Below are 27,363 nucleotides of genomic sequence, written 5' to 3'. Positions count from 1 at the left end.
GCCAAAGCCCTGCAAACTCCACAGGTCTGTAAACAGATATGTGTTATTCGCCCGCTCTTCATGTTAGCGTCGAGTCCCAATCTTACGCTTATTGTAGATGTCTCCAACATCGTTCTGGCGGATCATCTTCGGCTACTTTGTCTCGTTTGCTTTAATACAATAATTTTTTACCTCAAAGAAGAAATATTGATAATAAAAAATAATAAAACACATTTTAAATTTTCATTATGCGTACTTTATCGATTATTAGGACGCATATACATGGCAAACGAACCCTCATAGTGCCATATTGGTGGCGTTGCAACCGCTATGTGGAAAATTCCATCGTATGGTATCATTTTGTGGAGGTTACAAACATCTGGTAAAGTCGAATATCCACTTCCAATATATGCCTTGCTTTTTAAATAGATTAAATCATACTTCCATTGTTTTTTGGGAAATTCCATTTTACATTCGTCTGGTAGGGGGTATGAGAAATTCGTCGGGTCAATTGGGTCAACGGGATAATTTTAATCCAGAAAATACATTAGTCCTGAATGAAAGGAGGAGGCGGTTGTTTATAGTATTTACCAGAAGCCATTGAATTATCCTTGCTGTTAAAGGTATGTAACTGTAGTGAGCGGTAGACCGCGCTTTCGAATTAATGTCTGTATCGACAACGGAGATGACAGCATTTTAAAATTATCCGTTTACAGGGTTGAAATTTTGACGTTTTATTGGAAAATAGCTTTTTTATAAGCAAAATTCATCAGCAGTAACATTTCTTATTCCAGCTCATTAGAAAATTAGGAGCGGTCACTGTGAGCGATAGAAGATTTTTTTCGTTGTGCTGACTGTTTCCAGAATGGGATTTTAACGTTCTAAATTAGCCTTTGATCATAAGATTGCGAAGCGAGAAACTGCTTTCAATCCTCGTCTCATTCCACTTAGACTTACCAATGAGATATTCATACGCTTAGTAATTAACAAAACTGGAGTAAATGATATATTTCTTGTAGAATCAAGTCCGAGTTTTTTTTCGCATTCTTGATAATGCCATTATGTGTGTCGATCGTTGCCCTTCGTCGTTTTTATTTAATGTACAATATTGCTGATGCTGACCCAAAATTATAATTAAGCGAAATAGATGAAAAGAGAATAGTTTCTTTAGCGTTTGGTTGATCATGTAATCCGTACTTTAATGAAGTCAGTCCTTTCGTGAGTGACTTGGGTGTACCAAAAGCAGGCATTTTCAACTGGTGATTGTTTTGTACCTGATGAATATGAAGTAATCAAACGCTTACGATTTATTTTTGGATCAATACATTTTCAACCGGATTCTGGACTCTAGTATCCATCAGGGTTCTTGTGTACTTACTAGTTCTTGGTCTAAAATTCAGCACAGAGGAAGAAGGTCTGACTGCTATAATGATCACAGGCTTTTGCTCTCCTGTATGGTCCATCGCAGCTCCAACAAATCTTGCTTCCCTCGATTGTATACCAGCTTCTTTGCCAGCACTGTCTAGCACGGACCTCCCTGCAGTGAAAATGAAGTATGAAAACGTTGTAGTGCATGTCCTCTGTATCAGGGGCGCAGCTAGGAATTAAGGCTGGGGGGGGGGGGGGGGGTTTAGGTGCAACTAATACCGGGGTGTGTGGGGTTATGGATTACCCACCAGGATAATCGGTTGGTACGAGATTAATAAATTTTGGAATTTTAAGATGAACGGTTCAAAATTGTGAGTTTCACAGATCTCTGAGGGATATTTTATTAATCCTTACACTATTCTATTGGTAATATCAATCCAATTTAGTAAAATGGATTAAACTTAAACATTTCTCTGAGCTCTGGGGGGGGGGGGGGGTTTAACCCCCAAACCTCCTCCCCCGCTGTGGCACTGCACTGTATGGAATTACCTTTAGTGGACTGGTCGACAATGAACTCAGTCCTAGGGCAAGTTTCGTGACGCTTCCTAAAATAAGCGAGGTGTCGTAGTCAGCATGATTAATAAGGGAGTCCTGTATGGTCCATCGCAGCATCAAAAAACCTTGATTCCCTCAATCGTATACATGGCTCCTTTGCCAAAATTGTTTAGCACGGAACTCCCTGTTGTAAAAATGAAATATGAAAACGTTGTAGTATATGTCCATTGTATGGAATTACCTTTAGTGGACTGGTCGACAATTAACACAGTCTTAGGGCAAGTTTCGTGACGCTTCCTAAAATAAGCAAGGTGTCGTAGTCAACATGATTAATGAGGGAGTCCTTTATGGTCCATCGCAGCATCAAAAAACTTTGCTTCCATCAATGGTTTACACAGCTCCTTTGCCAAACTTGTTTAGCACGGAACTCCCTGCTGTAAAAATGGAGTATGAAAACGTTGTAGTATATGTCCATTGTATGAAATTACCTTTAGTGGACTGGTCGGCAATGAACTCAGTCTTAGGGCAAGTTTCGTGACGCTTCCTAAAATAAGCGAGGTGTCGTAGTCAACATGATTAATGAGGGAGTCCTTTATGGTCCATCGCAGCATCAAAAAACTTTGCTTCCATCAATGGTTTACACAGCTCCTTTGCCAAACTTGTTTAGCACGGAACTCCCTGCTGTAAAAATGGAGTATGAAAACGTTGTAGTGCATGTCCACTGTATGGAATTACCTATAGTGGACTGGTCAACAATGAACACAGTCCTAGGTCAAGTTTCGTGACGCTTCCTAAAATAAGCGAGGTGTCGTAGTCAGCATGATTAATAAGGGAGTCCTGTATGGTCCATCGCAGCATCAAAAAACTTTGCTTCCATCAATTGTATACACAGCTCCTTTGCCAACATGGTTTAGCACGGAACTCCCTGCTGTAAAAATGGAGTATGAAAACGTTGTAGTGCATGTCCACTGTATGGAATTACCTTAAGTGGACTGGTCAACAATGAACTCAGTCCTAGGGCAAGTTTCGTGACGCTTCCTAAAATAAGCGAGGTGTCGTAGTCAGCATGATTAATAAGGGAGTCCTGTATGGTCCATCGCAGCATCAAAAAACCTTGATTCCCTCAATCGTATACACAGCTCCTTTGCCATCATTGTTTAGCACGGAACTCCCTGCAGTAAAAATGAAATATGAAAACGTTGTAGTATATGTCCATTGTATGGAATTACCTTTAGTGGACTGGTCAACAATGAACTCAGTCCTAGGGCAAGTTTCGTGACGCTTCCTAAAATAAGCGAGGTGTCGTAGTCAGCATGATTAATAAGGGAGTCCTGTATGGTCCATCGCAGCATCAAAAAACTTTGCTTCCATCAATTGTATACACAGCTCCTTTGCCAACATGGTTTAGCACGGAACTCCCTGCTGTAAAAATGGAGTATGAAAACGTTGTAGTGCATGTCCACTGTATGGAATTACCTTAAGTGGACTGGTCAACAATGAACTCAGTCCTAGGGCAAGTTTCGTGACGCTTCCTAAAATAAGCGAGGTGTCGTAGTCAGCATGATTAATAAGGGAGTCCTGTATGGTCCATCGCAGCATCAAAAAACCTTGATTCCCTCAATCGTATACATGGCTCCTTTGCCAAAATTGTTTAGCACGGAACTCCCTGTTGTAAAAATGAAATATGAAAACGTTGTAGTATATGTCCATTGTATGGAATTACCTTTAGTGGACTGGTCAACAATGAACTCAGTCCTAGGGCAAGTTTCGTGACGCTTCCTAAAATAAGCGAGGTGTCGTAGTCAGCATGATTAATAAGGGAGTCCTGTATGGTCCATCGCAGCATCAAAAAACCTTGATTCCCTCAATCGTATACACAGCTCCTTTGCCATCATTGTTTAGCACGGAACTCCCTGCAGTAAAAATGAAATATGAAAACGTTGTAGTATATGTCCATTGTATGGAATTACCTTTAGTGGACTGGTCAACAATGAACTCAGTCCTAGGGCAAGTTTCGTGACGCTTCCTAAAATAAGCGAGGTGTCGTAGTCAGCATGATTAATAAGGGAGTCCTGTATGGTCCATCGCAGCATCAAAAAACCTTGATTCCCTCAATCGTATACACAGCTCCTTTGCCAAAATTGTTTAGCACGGAACTCCCTGTTGTAAAAATGAAATATGAAAACGTTGTAGTATATGTCCATTGTATGGAATTACCTTTAGTGGACTGGTCAACAATGAACTCAGTCCTAGGGCAAGTTTCGTGACGCTTCCTAAAATAAGCGAGGTGTCGTAGTCAGCATGATTAATAAGGGAGTCCTGTATGGTCCATCGCAGCATCAAAAAACCTTGATTCCCTCAATCGTATACACAGCTCCTTTGCCATCATTGTTTAGCACGGAACTCCCTGCAGTAAAAATGAAATATGAAAACGTTGTAGTATATGTCCATTGTATGGAATTACCTTTAGTGGACTGGTCAACAATGAACTTAGTCCTAGGGCAAGTTTCGTGACGCTTCCTAAAATAAGCGAGGTGTCGTAGTCAGCATGATTAATAAGGGAGTCCTGTATGGTCCATCGCAGCATCAAAAAACCTTGATTCCCTCAATCGTATACACAGCTCCTTTGCCAAAATTGTTTAGCACGGAACTCCCTGTTGTAAAAATGAAATATGAAAACGTTGTAGTATATGTCCATTGTATGGAATTACCTTTAGTGGACTGGTCAACAATGAACTCAGTCCTAGGGCAAGTTTCGTGACGCTTCCTAAAATAAGCGAGGTGTCGTAGTCAGCATGATTAATAAGGGAGTCCTGTATGGTCCATCGCAGCATCAAAAAACCTTGATTCCCTCAATCGTATACTCAGCTCCTTTGCCAACATTGTTTAGCACGGAACTCCTTGAAGTAAAAATGGAGTACGAAAACGTGGTAGTATATGTCCGCTGTATGGAATTACCGTTAGTGGACTGGTCAACAATGAACTCAGTCCTAGGTCAAGTTTCGTGATGCTTCCTAAAATATGCGATCTGTTGTAATCAGCATGATCCTGCTTCCCAAATAACAGGATTCATCCGCCTCTTCCTGTTTTGTGAATAATAATTGGGCATTTCCATGAAAATGTCAACTTATTCTCTCAAATGAAATTTTAGGCTGGAAATATTTAATCTTGAGAAATCATCGGCTAAATGATCGAATTTTATGTAAATCAGTTTTTGAAATTTTGAGGTTGACACAGCAGTAATTCCGTCGCATGTTAATTTTGGGTATATTTTGAAGGTACTTCGATAATTAATTTTGTTCCTGTACATGAACATCACCTTCATTGATGTTCTTTGATCATGCACTGCTAGAAGTTCTGCAATTTTTTTCTGTTTTTTCAATTTTATCGAAATATCCTATTGTACAGTGGTGTAACTAGGAATATGCTTTTGGGGGGGGGGGGGGGGATGAGAAGGGATGGGGAAGGTAAACCCCCCACCCCCCTTTTGGGAAAATTTTTTAAAAATGACACGCCTGCGAATACATTTTACATAATTTTAGTACTTAAAATTTGGGTTTCATTAATAATAATAATAATAATTTTATTTCTGTTCGGTTACAATGTAACATAGAAAACGTCATATAGTGGACAAACAACACATGAGATAAAAACATAAAAGACAGATGACAGTGGTACATATTTTAGCTTCCAGAATAAGAACATATTAGATATACATGATAGATCGCAGTGATTTAATATGTACATGTTATGGCTTGGTCGAGTTTTTTTTGTTAACATATTTTTTACACAAGTCATAGTACTCATCTAGTGAATAAATTTAATTTTGATATATAAGCGTTTTTAATTTGTGCTTGAATGAGTTGCTATTTTGGATTGCTTTAATATCTGGTGGTAGTAAGTTAAAAAGTTTGGCCCCTTTATGATATGGTCCTTCACTAGCAAGTTTAGATGACCTCGGTTCAATATGTATATCATGTTTTTGTCGGGTGTTTATTTGGTGTATTTGACAGTTTAGATCAAATGAGTTCAGATTTTTTTTGACATACATTATTAAATTAAATACATACAAGGCAGTAAGAGGCATAATTTGTAAGGATTGAAAATGTGCCCTGCATGACTCCCTATAGGGGAGTCATTGAAAGGTTACGTTAAAATTTACTGTTTGTCGAAACTAGACAATAGTTCTGAGTAATATTTTTATTTCTCTGAGGCTTTGGGGGGGGGGATCTATCCCCCTCATTCCCCCCTATGGTTACGCCACTGCTATTGTATAGTTTTCTCTAAAGGTGTTTCTCTTTCTCTAGTCCCTCCGTCACCAATGGAATTGCCCAATAACAATAGCTAAGTACCAGGTGTTTCAAAATCAATGTATGTGTACGTAATTAATTAATAGTAGCGGGCGTAACTCGGTGGAAATCCGTAAGCGCAGGAATAGAAGGATCAACAACTTTGCTACGGTAGATTCCGGTTAATTGGGACATATCAGGACTTGTGCACTTTGCCCCAATTACGCGGCTGCCCCAATTAGGCGAACTATCCTGTATACGTGCATAAACAAACCTTGAAATGATAGAAAGAAGACTAAAGAGTGTTTATAATGCAACATAAGTTTACTAAACTATTAATTTGATTAATAAATCAGGGAGTTTAGTTAATTTAGTATCATTTTTAAGAATTATAACAATTTAGTTAAAAATATTTCTCACAGCCTCGGGCAACGCTGAATGAATGTCTTTTACTTAGTCCTATTAAAGAAAAGTCCTATCCTCTTGCGGATAATATAACAAAAAGACCTTTCAAAATAGGGCAAGAATAGGAAAATTTGTGAAAAATAAAGAGTAAATCAAAGGAGAAAAATATAAAAAAATAGTATTCTGAAAACAAAAAATTTTAATTTTATCGCGAGTCTAGAGTATGTCGCCGACTCATGGCCCAATAAAGTGGCATGCTGTCCCAATTAAGCGGAGAATACTCTGGGATATTCCTCTATTGGGCTCTGTTCTTCAAGATCTGCCCCAATTAAGCGGCTGCCCCAAGTAAGCGGTGGACACATTAAATGGAATCTACTTCATAAGAATTTAAATTCCCAACTCTTCAGAATCCTTTGAAAAAGCCACCAGCATGGGTCGGGAAAGGTTGGAGCCATCCAAGAATAGGGTAGTTTCCTTCATCAAAGAAAACCAAAGACATTGAATGCGATTCGTTACCCACCATTAGTGTATTCATAATATACAAATTATTTGGTTTTAGAAATACTGGTTTAGACGAATGGCAAGGGTCAATTTTAACTTCATTTGAAATAGGCCAGATTGGCGCCCATGCGATGCCACTCCACGTGACGTCACAGGGACCTAGTTTCTATACGAGAGGATAGGAGTTTTACATCGTCTGAGATTACCAACGCATGCATGAGGCACAGAACTCAATGAAACGTCTCTTAATAATCACCTGTTAAATTGCAAAAGGTCGGAAAGTTTCTTTTGTTTGATAAGGTATTAATAATCCTTATTTAAGCCAAGCGCTATCTGATAGCATGGTACTCTGCTAGCATCCTGCGGCAGTGGGAAGCAGAATGACGTCACGCGGCGTTTTTCCCGGCATTCATACTTACCCGTCGCGTTTTCGCGCGCTGGAAAATTTTCACTTTTCATTTCATCGCGAAAAATAGATATCGTCATTTAAAAATCTAAAAGCGTGAAATGCGTACTCCAGGAGTAATAATTTTTCGATTTATGCAATAAAAAAATAATAGGAAACCACCCTATTGACGTGGCGACATAGCCCATAAGTTTTTATTACCATGACTTGTGTATATGGTCGACTGAGAAACAGATATAGGGGCCTCTTATCATGAACGGATGGATATAGAGGGTCAACTAAGAATGCAGGCTTAATTGAAGAAATACCTTGAGTTTTCTCAGCTCAATTTGTTCGGAGAGTTGGCTTTGCACCTGGTGGGACCACGCTCAAATCCCAGTGGTGGCAGAGATTTTTCAGACACTGCCGGATCCCTATTTTTTTGCTTTGTGGAGTAATGATGGCATAGATCTGGCGGGAAACACCGGGGTTACGCCAGGAAAAAAACCCTTATAGGAGAGCTCTCTCCTAGACTCGAGAGAATCCCTTAGCGAAAAAAAGGTTTAAAAAAACTTGAAAATTTCAACAGTTAATTGGGACAACTGTTGAATCCAACAGTAACTGTTAAAATCCAATAGTAACTGTTAAAATCCAACAGTAACTGTTAAAATCCAACAGTAACTGTAGAAGATCCAACAGTAACTGATGAAACCTAACAGTGATTGTTGAAATCCAACAGTAACTGTAGAAGATCCAACAGTAACTGTTAAAATCCAACAGTAACTGTAGAAGATCCAACAGTAACTAATGAAACCCAACTGTAATTGTTGAAATCCAACAGTAACTGTTGAAGATCCAACAGTAACTGGAGAAAATTCAACAGTAACTGATGAAACCCAACAGTAATTGTTGAAATCCAACAGTAACTGTAGAAGATCCAACAGTAACTGTTAAAATCCAACAGTAACTGTAGAAAATTCAACTGTAACTGATGAAACCCAACTGTAATTGTTGAAATCCAACAGTAACTCTAGAAGATCCAACAGTAACTGGAGAAAATTCAACAGTAACTGATGAAACCCAACAGTTTTTTCGCTAAGGGAAGACTTCTCCTTATGAACAGAAGTCAATTGCGAACGGTAGTAGGCCTGCTTACGGGACACTATCACGTAATGAGACACATGCACCTGCTGGGGATAACAGACTGGGATAGGAGTAGATGGAGTGAGATGGGAGAGGAAACAACCACCCATCTAATATGCGAGTGCCCCGCAATCATAAGTACTCGATATAAACACCTCGGCTCACCTTTTATAGAGCCCAAGGAAGTAGGAGATCTTCCCTTTGGGGACCTTTTGTCCTTCGCTAAGGACATTGGTCTCTTTGGGTGATCCGTTAACGGTGGTTAGCACAATGGACCTACAGGTCTAAGTGAAGTGCCCTGGGAGCTGATCCCCCACCGCATCAACGAATCTACAATCTACAATGATGACATAAACGACTCTTTTTGTGGAGCTGCCTCACCGTTCACATTACACTTTAAAGTGCCGCTCGCTCAGTGCGACTCAGCAAAGCGCTTCTGGGTTGAGGGGAGGGGGGGAGAGGGAAGTGGAAGAAAGGGGAAGAGGGTAAGGTGGTGATAAGGGGGATTTCTGAACGAACATTTAAAATGCAACAATACCTAGGTCACAATTTGAAAAACTGATTTCAAATCAATCATGTATTGCATAGCCACAATGTTTAACAGGTGATATAACTGAGAAACCATTTCTGCCGATACGTTACTTCTTTCATGGAAGATGGAAAATTTATTCGGTCTCCTGTGCTTAGAGATGACAGCAATTTAAAAAATTCTGTTGCAACAAAATATTCTCTCCGAAACTACATGATCATGTTAACGATTCATAATTAATCAAGATAGACACAAATCACAAGGGGTGCAAGGGAGAAAAGAAACAAGGGAATAAGAGTGCACACTACGTGGATTGTAAAGCGGCCTATGTTGTTGGCGACTGTAGTGCTCAAACGTGGCTATAAAATCTGTTTTGTGGAATGCGAGGTTTTCTTTTGAACTGATCCTGCCTTACCTGATGGTATCAATATATTGGACCCTTTAGGCCGTTTTACATGGTACTCGGAATTGCGCAATCTGACGTACTACGTGCAAAGGCGCAATCAAAATTGCATCGTGTAAAGTGGTGAATTGCTATAAGACATGCTAGAATGCGTGGACGCAAGACGGCAAAATATCCCCTGTTCTAATTTCGTCCATGCATTCGCGCAATTCCACGCCATTTTAGAAATTAATGCAGCTCTAACCTGCGCAATTCCATGCCCCGTGTAAAATGGCCTTTACACTGCCGCATGTTTTTGTCGTTAGTGGCAAAAGGGTTTAATGTTCTGTTTCCATGCCGTTTCAGTTCAGCCTTTGCACTGCCTGGTATGGTTATTGCCGAGCAGTGAGCGAGCGATTCGTCCGTGCACAGAGTGTTTCCTCCGCAGATTGTTGAACGAGCGGCTTAGAGACGGAATGCTTGGAGCGTGAGTCGTCCACGCTGAATAAGCACGGGGGTTTGGAGGACGACGGAGGCGATCGCCCGGGGGACGCAGCCATGTCGGCCAAGGTGGGGGACAAGGACCCGGAGCTGGACATTGGGGAGCAGCTCTTCTGCGGAGTGTTCAGCGGACCGTTGGAGCAGTACGAGGACTTGTTGGAGGCACTGGACGACGTCAACGTGAGCCTCAAACAGAGGACTCTCCTCCACATTGCTGTGAAGCTTGGCAAAATCGATTGGGTCGAAGGTCTATTAGGTAATAACAATACTTAATTTGCCCAAACATCTGATACTAGGGGTGAGCCGATAATCTTTTTTTTCCAATAACCGATACCCGATATTTACATAGTACCGATAACCGATATTTAGAACCGATAACTTGATCTGGTCCAATATTTCAATCGTAGATACCAGAGTATGAATGAATACTTCCTGATTTTCCTTGATGAGGTAAATACGTAAATAACGTTATGGTAGAGGAAAAATTATCGGATGTCGCTGCTCCGATACCGATATGCCGATGGTCCAATATCGGCCAGTATTTATATCGGAATTAAGTATCGGCTCACCCCTATCTGATACACTTAGTTTTTAAGGTTTCCGCAGCGATTAGATGCACGATTACATTCCATTTTTCAGGTGTACATCTGCGCGCTTAATACTTAATTACCGTATATGTCTGAATATAGTCCCCCCTTTATTTCCAAAAATGCCCTAGGTAAAAGTTAAAGGGGGGGGACAATAATCAAACGCATTTTTTTAACTTTTCCCAAAACTGAAGCCTCAAAATTTGGGGGGGGGGAGGGACTATATTCGGAGAAACATGGTACATAATAGCAATACTTAAACGATTTTAATTTTTCCTGGTGAATATTTCTGACGAATATTTCTTGGGTTTGCATCCAGGTTGTATAAAAGCTTTAACCTGGATGCAAACCAGAGAAATATTCATCAATTACAATACTTAATTTGCCCAAACATTTGATACATTTGGTTTTAAGGTTTCCACAGTGATTAGACACACTATTACATTCCATTTTTCAGGTGTACATCTGCGTGCTTAATATTTAACGACATAATAGTATTAATATTTTTACAATACAGGCATCCCCCGAGTTACGTAAGAGATGTGTTCCGGCAGACTCTGCGTAAGTCGAACATTCTGCGTTAGTGCTTCAGAGATTTCGATCGGTGCGGTGAATTCTCATTGGAGAAATGCGTAGTAAATTCTCGGTGAAGTTTCATTCAATTTTCTGCGATATTCATGAACTCTTCCGCGTATTCTTACGTTATTAGATACAAAATCGATAAACATTAATATAGCCTGAGAGTTGCATCTCGAGCATTGCCAATCAAAATGCGTAATATTATTCCCCGAGTTGACCGACCGTGTGGATTCGGGAAAGCACGGTATCTCAACACCACATTACTAAACTGAATACTGAAATTGATTCATTATGTTATACTGCGATCAAAGGGCCCATAGTTCGCATTGTCTACCTACATTTAATCATTATATCTTCTGACGACGTCAACGTGAGCCTCAAACAGAGAACTCTCCACCACATTGCCGTGAAGCTTGGCAAAATCGATTGTGTCGAAGGTCTATTAGGTAATAACAATGCTTAATTTGTGTAATATTTACTACTTTATTTATTTATAACTTATATCTCGAGTTATGTATAAACAACAACATGGAAATTGTCGCTGCGTTAAATGCGTTAATAATGGCCTTAGAACTTCGCTTAAAATTTGACAATGCTCAGAAAAAAATGACGAATTCAATTCAAAGTCTGCAATTTACGTGCAAGCAACAATTATCCATTTGCTAAATACATATAAGCAATACATAAGTTGACCGCAAACCAATGCCGCAGGTATGGTCGTAATTCTGGAAAGGAGGGAGCACAACTACTCTCGGAGTCCGAGATAATGCGGAGTCCCATCGGATAGGGGTTGAAAAAGGTTCTGCGAGACCCTTCGTAACAAATGTCCTCCAAAAATGCTCTGTACCACGAGAAAGAAGAGTCTTTTGGGGCTCAGCACAGCAGTCATGCTAAGACGAAAACTCCGCCATCTCATAAGGGTTAATGAACACATCTATGGCTTGTGTAATATTTCGAACCCTGCCGCGTGAACGGCGGTGAAATATACAACAATTGCCACGAGAAAAAAATCCCCTGGACCGGGAATCGAACCACGGACCTTTGGCTTTCCGGGCCAATGCGCAGACCACTACGCTATCCAGGTTCTTATAATTATGCCGAGGCTCATGGTGCTAGGTGTTAGGCTTAGGCAACTGCGGTTTATCCCAGTTGTGGATTATCCGTGCATCATTTTCACTCTCGCTCAATTTTCTCTGCAAATCGTGCTGAGACAACTAGAGACCATTAATGCAGCCGCGATTACGTACATTTTCGCCGATAAATGTTTCACCCGTATTTGTTTCTTATACACCTTTATTATGCTGTAATTTTCACGTTAATCGTTAGTTGTGGCTATTTTGTTCAATATGAGAGCATACCTAACAGTAAATTAGAAAATAGGTATCAAACTATCCTAATCATTTTAGTGACTGTTGAATTAAGAAAAATCACATCATTTTCTCTTAAATCGTGGTAAAAATCATGCAATAGCGCTCACTTTCTGTAATTATTATATAGGTAATAAATATATGGCAGGCAAACAACCCTTTACAGGCAAACGTCTATATTGCGAACCTCTTTATCTCGTAAAACCTCCACTCACCATACCAAGGAGACAACCACGAGACAGCCTAACTACCTCCGCAAATCGTATTGAGACAACAACAGACCATTAATGCAGCCGCGATTACGTATATGGAATGTCATTTACAGTGATAAATGTTGCACCCTTTTTTTTTCTTACACACCTTAATTACGCTGTAATTTTCACGTTAATCATTAGTTGTGGCATTTTGTTCCATATGAGAGCATACCTAACAGTAATGGAGAAAAAAGGTATCCAACTGTCCTAATCATTTTAAGTGACTATTGAATTGAGAGAGATCACATCATTTTCTCTCGAATCATGGTAAAAATCATGCAATAGTGCTCGCTTTCTGTAATTATTAAAAAATAAAAGTATGTTCACTAATGCATGCATGTTTGTTTAAACACACAAATGTAATGGTTTCAAAGACAGCAGTGCCTTTCATTTCCGAAGGATATGAAAAAATGGTGCCCATCACTGAAACCTCTCTATAGAGAGCCTCCGTTCATCAAATTGCCTAAATTTTGGTCCCTCCATTACGATGTTAAGAGATTTTACTGTAATTTTGGTCCCCTCCATTACGATGTAAAGAGGTTTTACTGTACTTACTTCCCGGGTTGGCACGTTTTCCTGGGTATCACGTTCATTTTTTGTGGTCCCTTCAAAAATGTACTAAATAAGTTCTAACGTATATAATATTAATTAATTAAAAATCATTATTCTACTTTCGTATTTAATAATATTATTCTACTATCTAAAAATAATTACTATTCTACTAATCATCATTATCATACATGATTACAATACTAGAGCTTCTAAAAACTTCAGGATTGTCTCCCAGAATCTCAAAATGTATAGTGAAAACCCTGTTTATGCTGGTGTTAGTTTTTTCAATGCATTACCTAAAGAATTAAGGGAAATATGTTCTATAAGTATCTTTAAGAAACAACTTTACTGGTATCTGGTGAGCAATTCTTGCTATTCTATTGATGAGTTTATGTCATTGCATCTGGATATCTAATTTTTACTTTCATCGTCTATGTTTTGTTTTGGGTACATAATTGACTTGTTCTGTACATGTTGACCACATGTCCTGGAACCAATAAAGAATTATTATTATTATTATTAAATTAAAAAAGAAGAACTTTGTGTTTTCACATTAATATTTATTCACGACCATGGTTTCAACGTTAGACGTCATCATCAGGTGAACTCTACACAGGTCCATCACATCCTTATATACCAGGCTAGGAGGGGTGGGGAGGAAGTAGTTTGCTATACATTTGTTAGATAACAATCATCAAAGTGATTTTGTTTTTGAAGTGCTTCATTATGAACCTAAAGGATCTAGATTAGACGCTTTGGAACAGATGGAAATTTTGCAGCACGTACGTTCCAATGACAACATTGTAAACGAATTTTTGTACGACTCCCACTCCCCTCTTTTAAGCCTCCCACTCCTAAATTCCTGGGCTAATGACATGACGGACTCTTCGGCCTCTCTCTCACCTAAACCATCCCCCCTCCACCTGCCATGCCCTCCCTAATGGAGCCTCCTCCCCCTAACTTCTTTCATACCATATGACCAAGTTCTTTCCCCCTCCCTCTTCTCTGTTGACCAATCCGTTCAACCTAATTACCTTCCTCCCTGCCCCTCCTAGCCTGGTATAAAAGGGTGTGATGGACCTCTATAGAGTTCACCTGATGATGACGTCTAACGTTGAAACCATGGTCGTGAATAAATATTAATGTGAAAGCACTTCTTTCATCTTTTTAATTTAATTATGAATCGCTTTCACCAAGTTACGCCTCAAACAATCAATATTATTATTATTAATTTTATTTTAGGCAGAGGAGCAGACCCTACTCTTCCGGATGGAGAGAGCATCACGTCACTGGAACTGTCGGAGGACATGAAATCCAAGCACCCGAACGACAAGGACCGTCTCGTCATCAACAAGATGGTGAAACTCGTGCACAGACGGGAGAGCACGGGGAGGACGACCCCGTCGGACAGCAACCGTACCTCCACCGGAGATTTGAGCATCTTCGGCGTCCAGAACAAGGAACCAGACTATCACGAGACCAAGAAACTCTACCCAGAATTCTCACAAGAGATGATGGCCCTGAAGGACGCGATATCCAAGCTGACGGTGCTGTTCTCTTCCGAGTTCCTGACGATAAACAAGTCGGTGGACAGCCTGATTGCGGAGATGTCGAACCACCAGCAGAAGATGACCCTCATCACGGAGGCAATGTGCAACTTCCGCAAGGATCTCGCGTCCAGGGATTTGTTGCTGGAGAGCATAGGCGGCAGCATGGGTTCGTTGGGAGACGACCTCGCTCCCTCGAAAGACTCGAAATGCAGTTCCGTCATCCTGGACGACTCGTCGGACAACCAGCTGGACGTGAGCATCCGTTCCGAGGAGCGCATGATGCAAGATGTCATAAACGGGATGATGAATCGGACGCATATCCTCAATCCGGACAAGAAGAAGGTGCAGTTGGTGCGGGGGTTCTACGAGAAGCTGTACAACGTGAGCGACCTCACGTGTTGCCTGCTCAAGTACGTCAAGTCGCAGACGACGATAACCATCCTGGTGGACTGCGACTCGATCAACATTGGGAGGATGAAGAAGACCTTTAAGGATCATGACGGAGTTGAAAGGAAAGGTATTGTACTATGTTTGTTATACCCTTTTTTCCGAACTGTTGGCAGCTAGGCGGTAGAGATAGTGCTGTGCGAGAGTTATGTTAACCAAGATATTATATCATTACAAAAAGAGTCATGGTGTTGTATTACAGGAAAGATTAAAATATAGCATATACTTTATGAATTATGAATCGGGTTACATGAGCTACCCCGTGAGATTTGCATAAGTTTTCTTGGCACAGTCACAGAAGGGTTAATGCAATATTCCTTACAGCCGAATTTCTAAGGGTGCGTTCACGTAAATCGCTGGTTACAAGCGCCTGAAAACCAGCAGTTTGTTTTCAACTTTTACTAGCATGGGAAATTTTGCTGCCTTTCACGTAAGAAGCTGGAAACAAGTTCTAGTCCTCAGTTGTCGAGATGTCTTCGTCGAGTGATGATGAAGTTTTTTTTTATTGGAAAATGTCGAGTTTATGCTAGACAGCAAGAAAGCTGGGGTGCAAGATATTAATATCAAAAGAAAGAATTGAAATTTAAAGGAATGCGAGTGTTCTTTATCTTTGATTTGTACGTTCTTGTCTTTTAATAGGGAAGTGCACTAGTGTTTCAAATGCACCAAACACATTTTTTAAATTAGACTTCAGAATAACATAATGTCGTAAAACCACAGTTTAAATCCTAATAGTGAATACTTGATTCGAGATGACCGTCTGAAATATGGAAAAATTCAAAGGCCGCGAAAACGGGTGTCCATGTTGAATATTGACCGTGATGTCACAAGGCAGTAGCAGAAGGCAGCTTCTACACCGTTTAGTTCTATCACTATTATTGCATAGAAAAATTACAGAATTTGAGGGTATCCGTATTTTGCTGTCATAAAATATCTTCAGATTATATATGTGGCTGCTTCTCTTTTGAGTAAACGACTTCATCATTTTGTAATATATTAATATTCATTTACGTGTCAACTTCAAGTTTGGAAAGAGTAGTACGAATAGCACATTGAATCTTTAATAAATGCATGATGGCATTTATTTTTCGCTGGGTATATTTTGGCACAATGCCGTTTATCATGCCAAAACTTTTTTTGTGAGAACCGAGTCAAACTAATAAACCTATTTCAGACGTTTGCTGCAAGACCTATTCGTTGCGTATGTATTCACGCCGGCCGGAACGTTCGCCCTTCGCTACTAGAATCATGGGATGTTAGCCTTATTTCCGAGCTGGCTGATTGTTGCAATGGTTCGCTGTCCAGGATGGGTTCAAGAAAAGACAATCTTGGTTGGGAGAAGGAAAATTCCAACGATTTATAAATGGTATACCAAACTTTGATGTACCTATTTATGGTTACTGAATTTTTGAATAAGGAGGACAGGTTCAACGCTCCATAGAAATGCGAGACGTTAAGGCTAACAAGGGGAGACCGCGTACCTTGCTGCATCTTTTCAATTAGGGCGTTAGTTAGGCTGTAATTAATTAATTTTCATGCGTTACTTTTTACAAGTTATATATATATATAAATCCAAAATATCCACAATTTCCCAATGGGACGGTTGGGGTAGTGGTAGCGTGCACGAGTCAAAGGTATGATGTTACCCGAAGGATCGTGGTTCAAGTCTACATCATTGCATTATTTTTTGTTGCCTTCATTGTGATCATACGGCGTCTAGTTTATCATTAATTATAATTGCAGCAATCATTGGCATGAGACAATTTTTTTATCGTCATTATGGCGTTTAGGTATTTTAGCAGTGTCATTACAAACGCCGAGATACGATGACTACAAGGGTTGGTGTGCGCTAAAATGTTAATTTTTTCTTTGCTTATACTGACCAACTTCCACATTAAAAATGAAAACCACTCTTGCAAGAGCACATACCATTAAAGGCTCGCGGCAAGCAACAATATGCGTTAAGGCATAATTAATAAGAACACAAAGCGAATATAAAATGCCATATATCTCGAACACTTGTAATTCACATTACTCCAAAGGGAGTTTACTTACTCAGTACATACCTCAGTACCTTGTACTCAGTACCAACCAGTTTACCTCAGTAGCAGTGCTAAAAGAACCATTCTGAAATATAATTTCAACTAACAAATAGGATGAAATAAAAGTTGATAACCCTGGACCGGGCGCGCTGGCGTATAAAATACGTCAATCTTTGGAAACCAAGGATTTCGACATTGTACGTACATTCTGGGCTATAATGGTCTCGTGTATTCTTATAATGTACTTTGACTGCCTATATTGCGAGTTTTCAAAGTTCTAGGTATTGTAGCTAATTTTTTAGATCAGCAAGATGAACCCGTCACCAGTGGAGTACAAATTACGCCGCGCGACCTGCCGTGTACCTTTATATCTGTATCACCTATAAATGTACTAATTTCAACAAATAAAGGTTAACTTTAACAAAAATCGTTTGTTATCATATATGCATATCATGGGCAAAGTACGCATTTTGCCCGGTCGTGTAAAAAAACAGTCGCGCCATAATTCTTTAACCAAACTACTTTCAGTTTATAAATTACGTAGGTCTACGCGGAAGATGCTATATTTTGACTCAACACACTTTCTGATGCGACTGAGGTACCTATTAAGTAAATTATAATAATATAAATATCAATTTGATCTTACAATACCTTCAAATGATCTTCAAAACAGAATATCATCGATAGGTAAGAGTCAGGAGCAGCCTTGAACCATTTATTCCGTATAGCTTGTGCTTAAGGCACGGGAATGAATATCTTCTCCAGGCTTTTGTTTCGACGTCGAGATGAAATTTGGAACAAAAAATCATTTATAATTCTATTTTGAATTCATGTTTTCGGTACTAGACGACATTTTTAGGAAGCAAACTCCACCGATTCCCGGAAACTCTCGCCGCGCTAAAGAAGGCGACGGAATACAGCGATACTCCACTGGTGACTACTGCCTTGTGACGTCACATCTCAATCAAGATGGAGGCACTGTGTTTCAGCGCAACATGAAATTTTCCGACTTTCAAAACGTTTTAAAGTGCATACCCCAGATGCAGAAAATAAAAGTGACTATACTTATGTTTCTTTTTTAGGCTAAACTTTCAAATTCAGCAATAAAAAAAAATTAGTGCACTTCCCTATTTGAATGAATATTTAGGAGCAGTACACAGTCTTTTTTGAAGCCTAATCACAACATTCACTCACAAGTGTAGAATCAACTGCATCGCTATCCACTACTGCACACGAGTTGTGAATAGTGCTGTGCGAGAGTCTTGTCTCAGCGTTCGAGACGAGAATTTCATTTCTCGGCATTGTCGGGACGAGACTCTCAGCGCGGCGTGAATCTCGCCTGGGTCGAGATTCTTGACGAGAGTCGAGAAGTCTCCGCCTCTCCGAGATTTCTCGACACCCGTCGAGACTCCCGGGCAAGGCGAGAATTTCCGATGAATACCGCAATCAGGCGACGATAGAATTTAACACTTTCCCGGCGAACAACATGTAAAAACTCTTCCCGGGATACCGTGCGGGTAAGATTGTATGAGAGCGCCGACGTTTCGGGTACCGACTCGCTACCCATTCTCACGGCTACCCATTCTCAGTAGAGTTTACTAAGGTATCCCTTACGACTTTTATGGATTTATTCAAATTATAAAAGTATTTTATTTAATCATTTATCCTCTGCATCCAATTTTTTAAAGAGTGTGCACAATGCTAATAGAGTTCTCAATGAGGGATGTGGAAAAAAAATTATTTCACATTCCTGACCTCATTATTTAAAATAAAATTTGAATCTTGGAGTGTAGGTCTTTAAATTGAAATGTAAATTTTGCCGACGTTTCCGTTTATTTACAAACCATTATCAGGGATTAAAATGAAATTGAGCATATAATTTTGATACAGAGGCATGTTGAAGGGTTACATCAATCTTTCTTATTATATTAATATAAAAAAAAGAAACATTCACTTGTACATTGACAAAAAAGAAGAGATCATAGTCTAACTTTATACTATTTTATATATTTTTTGCGAAGTTTATTTATGGTATCTAAGGTCCATGGTTACCTGTCAATTTCGGTTAATTAAATAATAAAATATGCTTAAGTTGTCAATGTCGATCTTATATTACCACCATTTTTAGTTTTGGAAATATATAAGATGTCATAAAATAATCTTTATGTTAAATTATTTTTAATGCCTAAAATAGAAATAGTTTTATTTTTTCGGGGAGCCGGTAGCCTCGACGGGTGTTGAGAAATCTCGAAGGGGCGATACTTCTCGACTCTCGTCAAGACTTTCGACCCAGGCGAGACTCTCGCCGCGCTGAGAGTCTCGTCCCGACAATGCCGAGAAATGAAATTCTCGTCCCGACCGCCGAGACTCTCGGGTGGTCGAGAGTCTCGCACAGCCCTAGTTATGGCCCCACCCCTCCCTAAGGTATATGAGCTCGCAAATTTGTGTATATTCACCTTGATAATGACATAGTGTACTGTCAAAACCTGGGTCGGTATTAAAACTCTTGTGGAACATGCCAAAGTGTATCTTCATTATGTTTCATATTCAGGCATAACATCTTTCCATTATTAAATGCTATCGAACTCTGTTACAGGCATGTCGACCTTCTCGTGCTGTGACTTCAAGGAGATGAAGGTGTACTTGGGAGGCAAGGTGGACGCCCTCTACAGGAAGGAGCACGTTACCGGCTGGCTCGCAAAGTCCCTCGCCGAACTCTCCATGTACATGATGTACGGCAACAACGGCGAACCGTACGCCAAGGACGACGAATTTCACGGCGCCGTGTACGAGAAGATAGTCGCCGAGGCAGAGGAGAGATGTCACAAGCGCCTCTCCCTCGACTCGTACATCTTCTGCGCTCTGCGCTACAACAAGACGCAGGTGGCCAAGCGGATAGAGCTGATTGCGGCGGTCCCCAGGATAATCGCGTACTACGGAGGCAGCGAGGGCATACATCGTTTGAACCATCAGTTGCCCAACCTGATTGATTTCTACGAGCACCACGTCATGACCTCGTTGCTCAGCAAGGTTGGTCGTTGATTTGTCTTCTTTTTTTTGCTTTTGGAGATGTCTATTTTGTTCACGGTGAAACAAAACCCCTGTACTATTCCACAAACTTTTTATTATTAGCTGTCAACTATATTGTGTCAGAAGTATTATAGTGAGTCCTCGTTTAACGTCATCTACCGTTCCTGAAAAATGTGACGATAAACGAAATGACGTTAATCGAAGCACAATATCCCATAAAAACAATGTAAAAATTGAATATCGGTTCCTAGACCTTAGAATTCCTTACAATGCGAAAAAATTTTAGCGTATCATATCTGGGGCATTTTTTACGGTGGGAATGCCAAACTATGGCATAAATACAAGTTCCTGTCTTCATCGACGACAATAGCAGCAGTGACATAAATCCTTCTCCATTTTTGTATCTTCCCGCATTTGCTTTTCTGCTTCGCTATAGTGCGGTCCAATGAATGCTACCAGACGCTACAGACCGGGGATCCGGTGCTCCGGTTCACAGGCCCTACCCTTGCTACGAGAATTTCTTTTCGGACCGGTCAGGAGCGAAATCAAAATGGCGCAAATGAGCGAGGGCGGGCAAACTGGGATTATGAAATCGAAGAGATGGTTTTAATTGCGAATTGAGGCGGGCGGGCGTCGCCTGGGCATCATCATCACTGAAACATCGTCGCAGTAACAGGAACCAAAATTATTGTGAACATTGTTTTCTTGGACATTGTCGTGGAAATGTCTCTGATGCTAAAATTTGCCAAAACCGTAATCACAATTAACAATATTCACACCGTTTTACACTTTGAATAGACTGACCGTATTACCGCCCACAAAACAAACAACCTGTAACGCCTGCCACTTCGCCTTTTTTCTCGCGCAAAATTTAAAATACGTGACGTTATCACGAAGCGAAGGGACGATAAACGAATCACGGTCGTAAAATTTTCGTGACGTTATTGCGAAATGACGTTAAACGGGGTGACGTAGAACGAGGACTCACTGTATTGTGTTGTCATCTGCTGTCTTTAGCTCGGTGGGCCATCGAATAATCGCGCAATACTATTGATAAGTTATCATTATTACTGTAATTTTCCAGAGTAGAAGTCGCCTTGTGATTTTGAACAGCCTTGATGATTCTGTATGGAGTGTTAACGGTTGTAACTTATGTTGTCACTTCAATTACTGGTTCATTTTCAGTCTTGCCATGGTTTTGTTCTCCATTTTCTTAAGCTTGATATTCGATGAATGCATTATTTCGACCCTGGGGTTAAAGTGTAACAACTCTCTCAGAAGTAAATATTTAAGAGAACCCTATTGGAAAATTCTTGTAAAAAAATTTCCTATCAGAAATTGGGCATTTTTCGTATAAGAAAATTTCTTATAAGAAAATGTCTTGTAAGAATTTTTCTATATAAAAATTTCTTGTCGGAAATAGGACGTTTTTCTTATAAGAATTTTTCTTGTAAGAAAATTTCTTATATAGCAAGGCTTATATAATATTAACAAGTCGTCTCATAAAAAGAAGCCTCCACTTCTTGGAACCATTTATGTCAAATACCATGCTGAAAACGCCAATAAATTAGCAGAACATTACTTAACAAAGAGTTATACATTACTTTCAAAAAAAAATCTTATAAGAATTTCTTAAATAATTATCAATTACCAACATAAGTTTTGGTGACTTAAATGCCTGCCGGATGAAAACCTGAAAGTTATGCGACCTGCGCAACATTCTTATAGAATTCTATTAGAAATGCAAAGTTCTTATAAGAATTCCTGTAAGACTTATAGAATCCTATAAGAATTTCTGTAAGACTTATAGAATCCTATTAGAATTCTGTAAGACTTATAGAAATCTACATATAAGTCTTACAGAATTCTTATAAGAATTTTTGTAAGACTTATAAGAAATTTCCAATAGGGTACCATTTTTCCGAACTGATGGCGGCTGGGTGGAAAATAGCAAGTAGCCAATCAGAAGCGCTGCCCCTTCCACCTCTCCCTTCCCCTCCATCCCCTTCCCTTTTCCGCTCCGCTCCCCTCCATCCGGCCAAGCGGCGTTGCCAGCCTTGAGAATAACGGTACTTTCGGGGGCGGCGGAAGATTCTCGGACGAACGCTGAGCTATTCGATTTGGCAACACTGCTAGCTGTAGAGCGATCTGCACTTCACTGAGTTCGGAGAGAGAGACTGCGGGCTCTTCTACACACTTTCTCCTGTCGCTCCTCTGTGATTGGCTAGAAGAGTGGGTGGGTTTAGAGCACGCTCAATGTCAGCCGCCGTCAGTTCAGAAAAAGGGTATAGTTTCGACGTTTATACCGTCATTATCAAGACTAACAGAGCATTAGCGTACAACAACGGGGATCAGGTTGGTGTGGTGGCTAGAGTGTTGGCTTCCCACCCGACGGGCTCGGGTTCAAATCCCGGCGGTTGCAGAGAATTTTCAGAGACTGCCCGATCCCTGCTTGAGTGTTGTGTGGAGGACATTTCAAGCGCAACACTGTGTCCGTCGGATGGGACGTTAAGCCGTGGTCCCCTTGGCACCTTTCCTTAAGAGCAGGCTAATGCTGACGCCGGGTTTCTCTCCACCCTTCCTTCCATACCCAAACCTCATGGCGCAAATGACCTCAGCTGTCGATCGCCTCCTCCAAATACCATACCAATAGCGTACAACGTCCAGCCTTATACAGGGTGTCCCATTTATCTTGACCACCCGAAATAACTTTTGGTCCAGATGGAAATTCAAAAATATGTGTCATACAAATGTTCATTAGCCGTCAGGGGGACATTGATCAGCATGATTGCCTTACTTATTGTAGCTTTGTTATTTACAAAGATATGAACAGCGTTTTGACTTTTTTAAATGGCACCCTATATTTTTTATTGAGCAATTCAACGGACGATGGTTGACTGAATGACTGGTGTGCATTTTACTATGTTTTTATTTGTTCACTGTCAATGTCAGCCTACCGATTTTATCTACCGATTCGATCGATGGATTTTTCTTCCTCATAGGAAAATCCACTAGAATCGCAATAGCATTAATTGCTTATGCTTGGTTTCGCTAATAGTAGGGCCCCCTTCGCTTCTATAGCGTTGGGGTGTTTTTCCCTCGTCCCGGCCCTTCCGAACCTATCCCTTCCCAGAGTTGTCGTCGGGCTCCCATCGCGGCGGCGCCTCTATCCTTTTCCCTTCCTCTCCAGCCCCTCCCCGGGTGATCGGACGTATAAGCCACTGGCTTGATTCCCGGTCCCGGTGTGTTGTATCCTTAAGAGGGTTCACCTAGAACCCTCATAGTCTTTGTCAACGTCAGCAAGTGGAGTAGTTCCAATACCCGCGTACCGGCACTAAGCGCTATTGAGTCAGTCATTTTTCATAACACTGTGTTTATGTTAATGGTCCACTGTGCTACATTTTTTAATAAGTCTTTATGAGTGGAAATGAATTGAATAAAAAATATAGGGTGCCGCTTAAAAAAGGCATACCGCTGTTCATATCTTTGTAAATAACAAAGCTACAAGGAAGGCAATCATGCTGATCAATGTCCCCCTAATGACGGCTAATGAACATTTGCTTGACACAGTTTTGAATTTGCATCTGGACAAAAAGTTATTTCGGGTGGTCAAGATAAATGGGACACACTGTATGTTCTTATCATAGTGAACTTCATCCGTTGGTGTATTCAAAATATACAGGCTGTCCCATTTATCTTGACCACCCGAAATAACTTTTTGTCCAGGTGCAAATTCAAAAATGTGTCGAGCAAATGTTCATTAGCCATCAGGGGGACATTAATCAGCATGATTGCCTTCCTTGTAGCTTTGTTATTTACAAAGATATGAACAGCGGTATAATATCTTTTTTTAAATGGCAGCCTGTATTTTTTATTCGGCAATTCATTTCCTCTCCTAAAGACTTTTTCAAAAATGTAGCACAGTGGACCATTAACATAAACAGAACGTTATGAAAGCACAAGAAACTCGTCCACTTACTGGAGTTAGCAGTAAACAAATGACAAGCAAGTCAAAACATAACACAAAAGTCACTTTGTGCCCGGGACCACAACTGCGTCCACGTCTAGGGTGCCATTTAAAAGAGATATACCGCGGTTCATATATTTGTAAATACAGTGCAACCTCGATATAACGACACCCCACGGTGCACTAATAAACACTCGCTATAGCGAATTGTCGCTTTACCGGAGGTGGAGCAAATAATAGCCAATACACCTGTTGCGAACAGATATACAGGAACAGGAGTGGTGCGGCGACAGATAAACATTTATCCGATAAACGTAATCATAAATCCAGACGAAAGGCGATGTTTTTTTGCATCACTAAATTTCCTTACTCAAATAACGACTAACTATTCAAACAATTTATAAGCGCCGCACTGAATAAAAATCATGCAAAGCATTGTTTCGTCAATCATTATATTTATCGAACGACAGTTTACCACATAAATTTTAGACTGAGCACTCCATTAACTTCATTTCTAACAGATCGCTAGCAATTACAGAGGTTAAGGAGTCTTGATGAAAGTCTTCCGGCGGTGAAACCCTCGCTATGGCGAGAGCCAACACCGAAAGGGTCTCGTAAAAACGAATTTTTTAACACGCTTATTATAGGATCAATTGACGGTGCATCGGCTATCTCTCGTAATAGCGGGGGTGTCGCTATAGCCCGTACTCGCTTTAACGAGGTTCCACTGTAACAAAGCTACAAGGAAGGCAACCATGCTGATTAATGTCCCCCTGACAGCTAATGAACATTTGCTTGACACAGTTTTGAATTTGCGTCTGGACAAAAAGTTATTTCGGATGGTCAAGATAAATGGGACACCCTGTGTACCCAACAATAGTAAGAGGGAAGGAGGGGGGGAACTAAAAGAGGAGGAGGGAGTTATGCATTGTTAAGGGGTCTAAACACAAAGAATAAAAGAAGTTATAATTATTGTTCTACAACATAATTATTTAAAATATTCTGTATTTTGTCATATAACTGTGTTTCACTACATTTTATCGTCATCTACATCATTATGAAAATAAAAATAGACGCTACAAAATGCGATAAACTGTTATTGAAAGTGCGATAAAATAAAAATGAAAGTGCCATTTTCACGTATCTCTACTATCAGGTATTGTTCATGCACAATTCTTTTTATTTGCAGGCTTAAGAGGGTGGAAGAGCGCACCAATGCGAAATTTCTTCTCAACTCGGCCTGCCGAAAGAACAGAGACATCTGGCTGTGGTGGTTGGAATCATTTCATTTGTGAAACTTCCTCTACGTTGCATTTAATGGTATTTTTTGGCTGAATGGCGTTGCGTCTTCGTTCAGCCTGATATCCTCAGCCTTTCATTAAGGTTTTTTTTTAAATATTTTGACTTTTTATATTAATTTTGGGTCGTCTCTCAGACGGCCGTATTTTTGCGATAATTTTGTGACACCATTCATTGGTTTTATTCTATGGCATCAATGAAATCTTTAGCCCATATATATGGTTTAGGCGAAAGAAGTTACCCCTCATAACTTCTCGGTTTCATGTTTGGAAATATTATCTCTGGTTCAATTATTCACTCTCTCTCTAAGTAGGTTAACGAAGGTACGTTTTGTGCAAGTTACCTTGAGTAAGCGGCTTCCGATTCAACTGATTTAAATGCCAAATTTGGTTTGCGTAGCAAGGTTTCCGGGTTGACCTCCGCGTCGATTCATCTTCAAGACGACAGTTTCGCCGGCGTTGCAGCTAGCGTCTTCAGGTACGAAGTATCGGATGCAGGTTTTTTGCCCGTCTTATATAGGCCTTGGTTTGGGCTAGGTGCATTCTGATTGGTCCGTGGGTAAGAGTCTCTTCCATGTGTTTGAGAGCGAATAGCTGTCCTCCCTGTTGAAAGTGGATGTTTTCGCGATTTCTATTCATCCACTTTCAACAGGGAGGACAGCTATTCGCTCTCAAACACATGGAAGAGACTCTTACCCACGGACCAATCAGAATGCACCTAGCCCAAACCAAGGCCTATATAAGACGGGCAAAAAACCTGCATCCGATACTTCGTACCTGAAGACGCTAGCTGCAACGCCGGCGAAACTGTCGTCTTGAAGATGAATCGACGCTGAGGTCAACCCGGAAACCTTGCTACGCATGCTGCACCACCCCGCGAAAGTCTCCATCAACGCCAAATTTGGTTGTTATTATTAAAGTAGTCTACAATGAAATCTTTAGCCCATATATATGGTTTATGCAAGATGAGTTACCCCCATAACTACTTGGTTTATTGTTTGGAAACATCATCACCGGTTCAATTATTTACTCTCTCTAAGTAGGTTAACGAAGGTACGTTTTGTTTAAGCTACCTTGAGTAAACGGCTTCCGACTCAACTGATTTAAATGCCAAATTTGGTTATTATTATCAAAGTAGTCTATCATTTGAGGTTGGCTTCCATGGAACATTTAAGAAGCACTGTGGTAGTCTCCTCATTTATGTCTAGTCTATGTTTCGTTGTACTGAATATTTCGTTACACTGGCGTTCGTTATAAAGACATTTCACTGTCCAAGAAGATGTAGAGAAAAGGAAATTAACGATTGATAGTAAGTGGTTTCAATTTCTCCTTGTGAATACTATTGATTAATTCTTCACGGGTTTCCAGCCAGGTTAATTCTGTCCAATAAGCCTTCTTAAGTCTTCAAGGCCGTGCTACTCTTTGAAAGTCCAATTTCACACGAAGTTTCAAATTAGTTCTTTGGAAATGGGAGACAAGTCGTCTTTCAAATTGTCGGCTTATGCGACAGAATTAACCTAGCTGAAAGCCCGAGTAGAATTCATTAACGGTTGATAGGTTTGAAAGCACAACTATTTCATCTATATGCAATCCCACTGCCTATGTCTGTCATTTTCTTGGTTTTTTAAGGTGTTATTTTCAGCCTCTCGTAGA

General features: G+C 40.3%; 1 protein-coding gene and 1 non-coding gene across 2 annotated transcripts; one reads left to right on the top strand and one right to left on the bottom strand.

Moving 5' to 3' along the window:
- Nucleotides 1–359: 359 nt before the first annotated feature.
- On the top strand, nucleotides 360–26,132 carry LOC124172832. The gene is made up of 5 exons (XM_046552326.1): nucleotides 360–602; nucleotides 9,903–10,293; nucleotides 14,619–15,443; nucleotides 20,012–20,445; nucleotides 25,602–26,132. The coding sequence occupies exons 2-5, from the start codon at nucleotides 10,095–10,097 to the stop codon at nucleotides 25,605–25,607; spliced, it is 1,464 nt and encodes a 487-aa protein (XP_046408282.1). The 5' UTR covers nucleotides 360–602; nucleotides 9,903–10,094; the 3' UTR covers nucleotides 25,608–26,132.
- On the bottom strand, nucleotides 12,215–12,287 carry Trnas-gga. Its single transcript has one exon. It is a non-coding gene; the product is annotated as a tRNA-Ser (tRNA).
- Nucleotides 26,133–27,363: the final 1,231 nt, after the last annotated feature.

The sequence above is a fragment of the Ischnura elegans genome (assembly GCF_921293095.1).
Source record: "Ischnura elegans chromosome 13 unlocalized genomic scaffold, ioIscEleg1.1 SUPER_13_unloc_3, whole genome shotgun sequence".
NCBI classification, from domain to species: domain Eukaryota; kingdom Metazoa; phylum Arthropoda; class Insecta; order Odonata; family Coenagrionidae; genus Ischnura; species Ischnura elegans.
Note: the sequence above shows the minus strand (reverse complement) of the source record. Positions and strands in the feature narration are given on the sequence as shown.

Excerpts from the sequence above, each read along its gene's own strand:
- LOC124172832 (XM_046552326.1), top strand. The coding sequence starts at position 10,095 with ATGTCGGCCAAGGTGGGGGACAAGGACCCGGAGCTGGACATTGGGGAG. Across the intron at positions 10,294-14,618 it reads TTGGGTCGAAGGTCTATTAG|GCAGAGGAGCAGACCCTACT; the intron begins GTAATAACAATA and ends ATTTTATTTTAG. Across the intron at positions 15,444-20,011 it reads TGACGGAGTTGAAAGGAAAG|GCATGTCGACCTTCTCGTGC; the intron begins GTATTGTACTAT and ends ACTCTGTTACAG.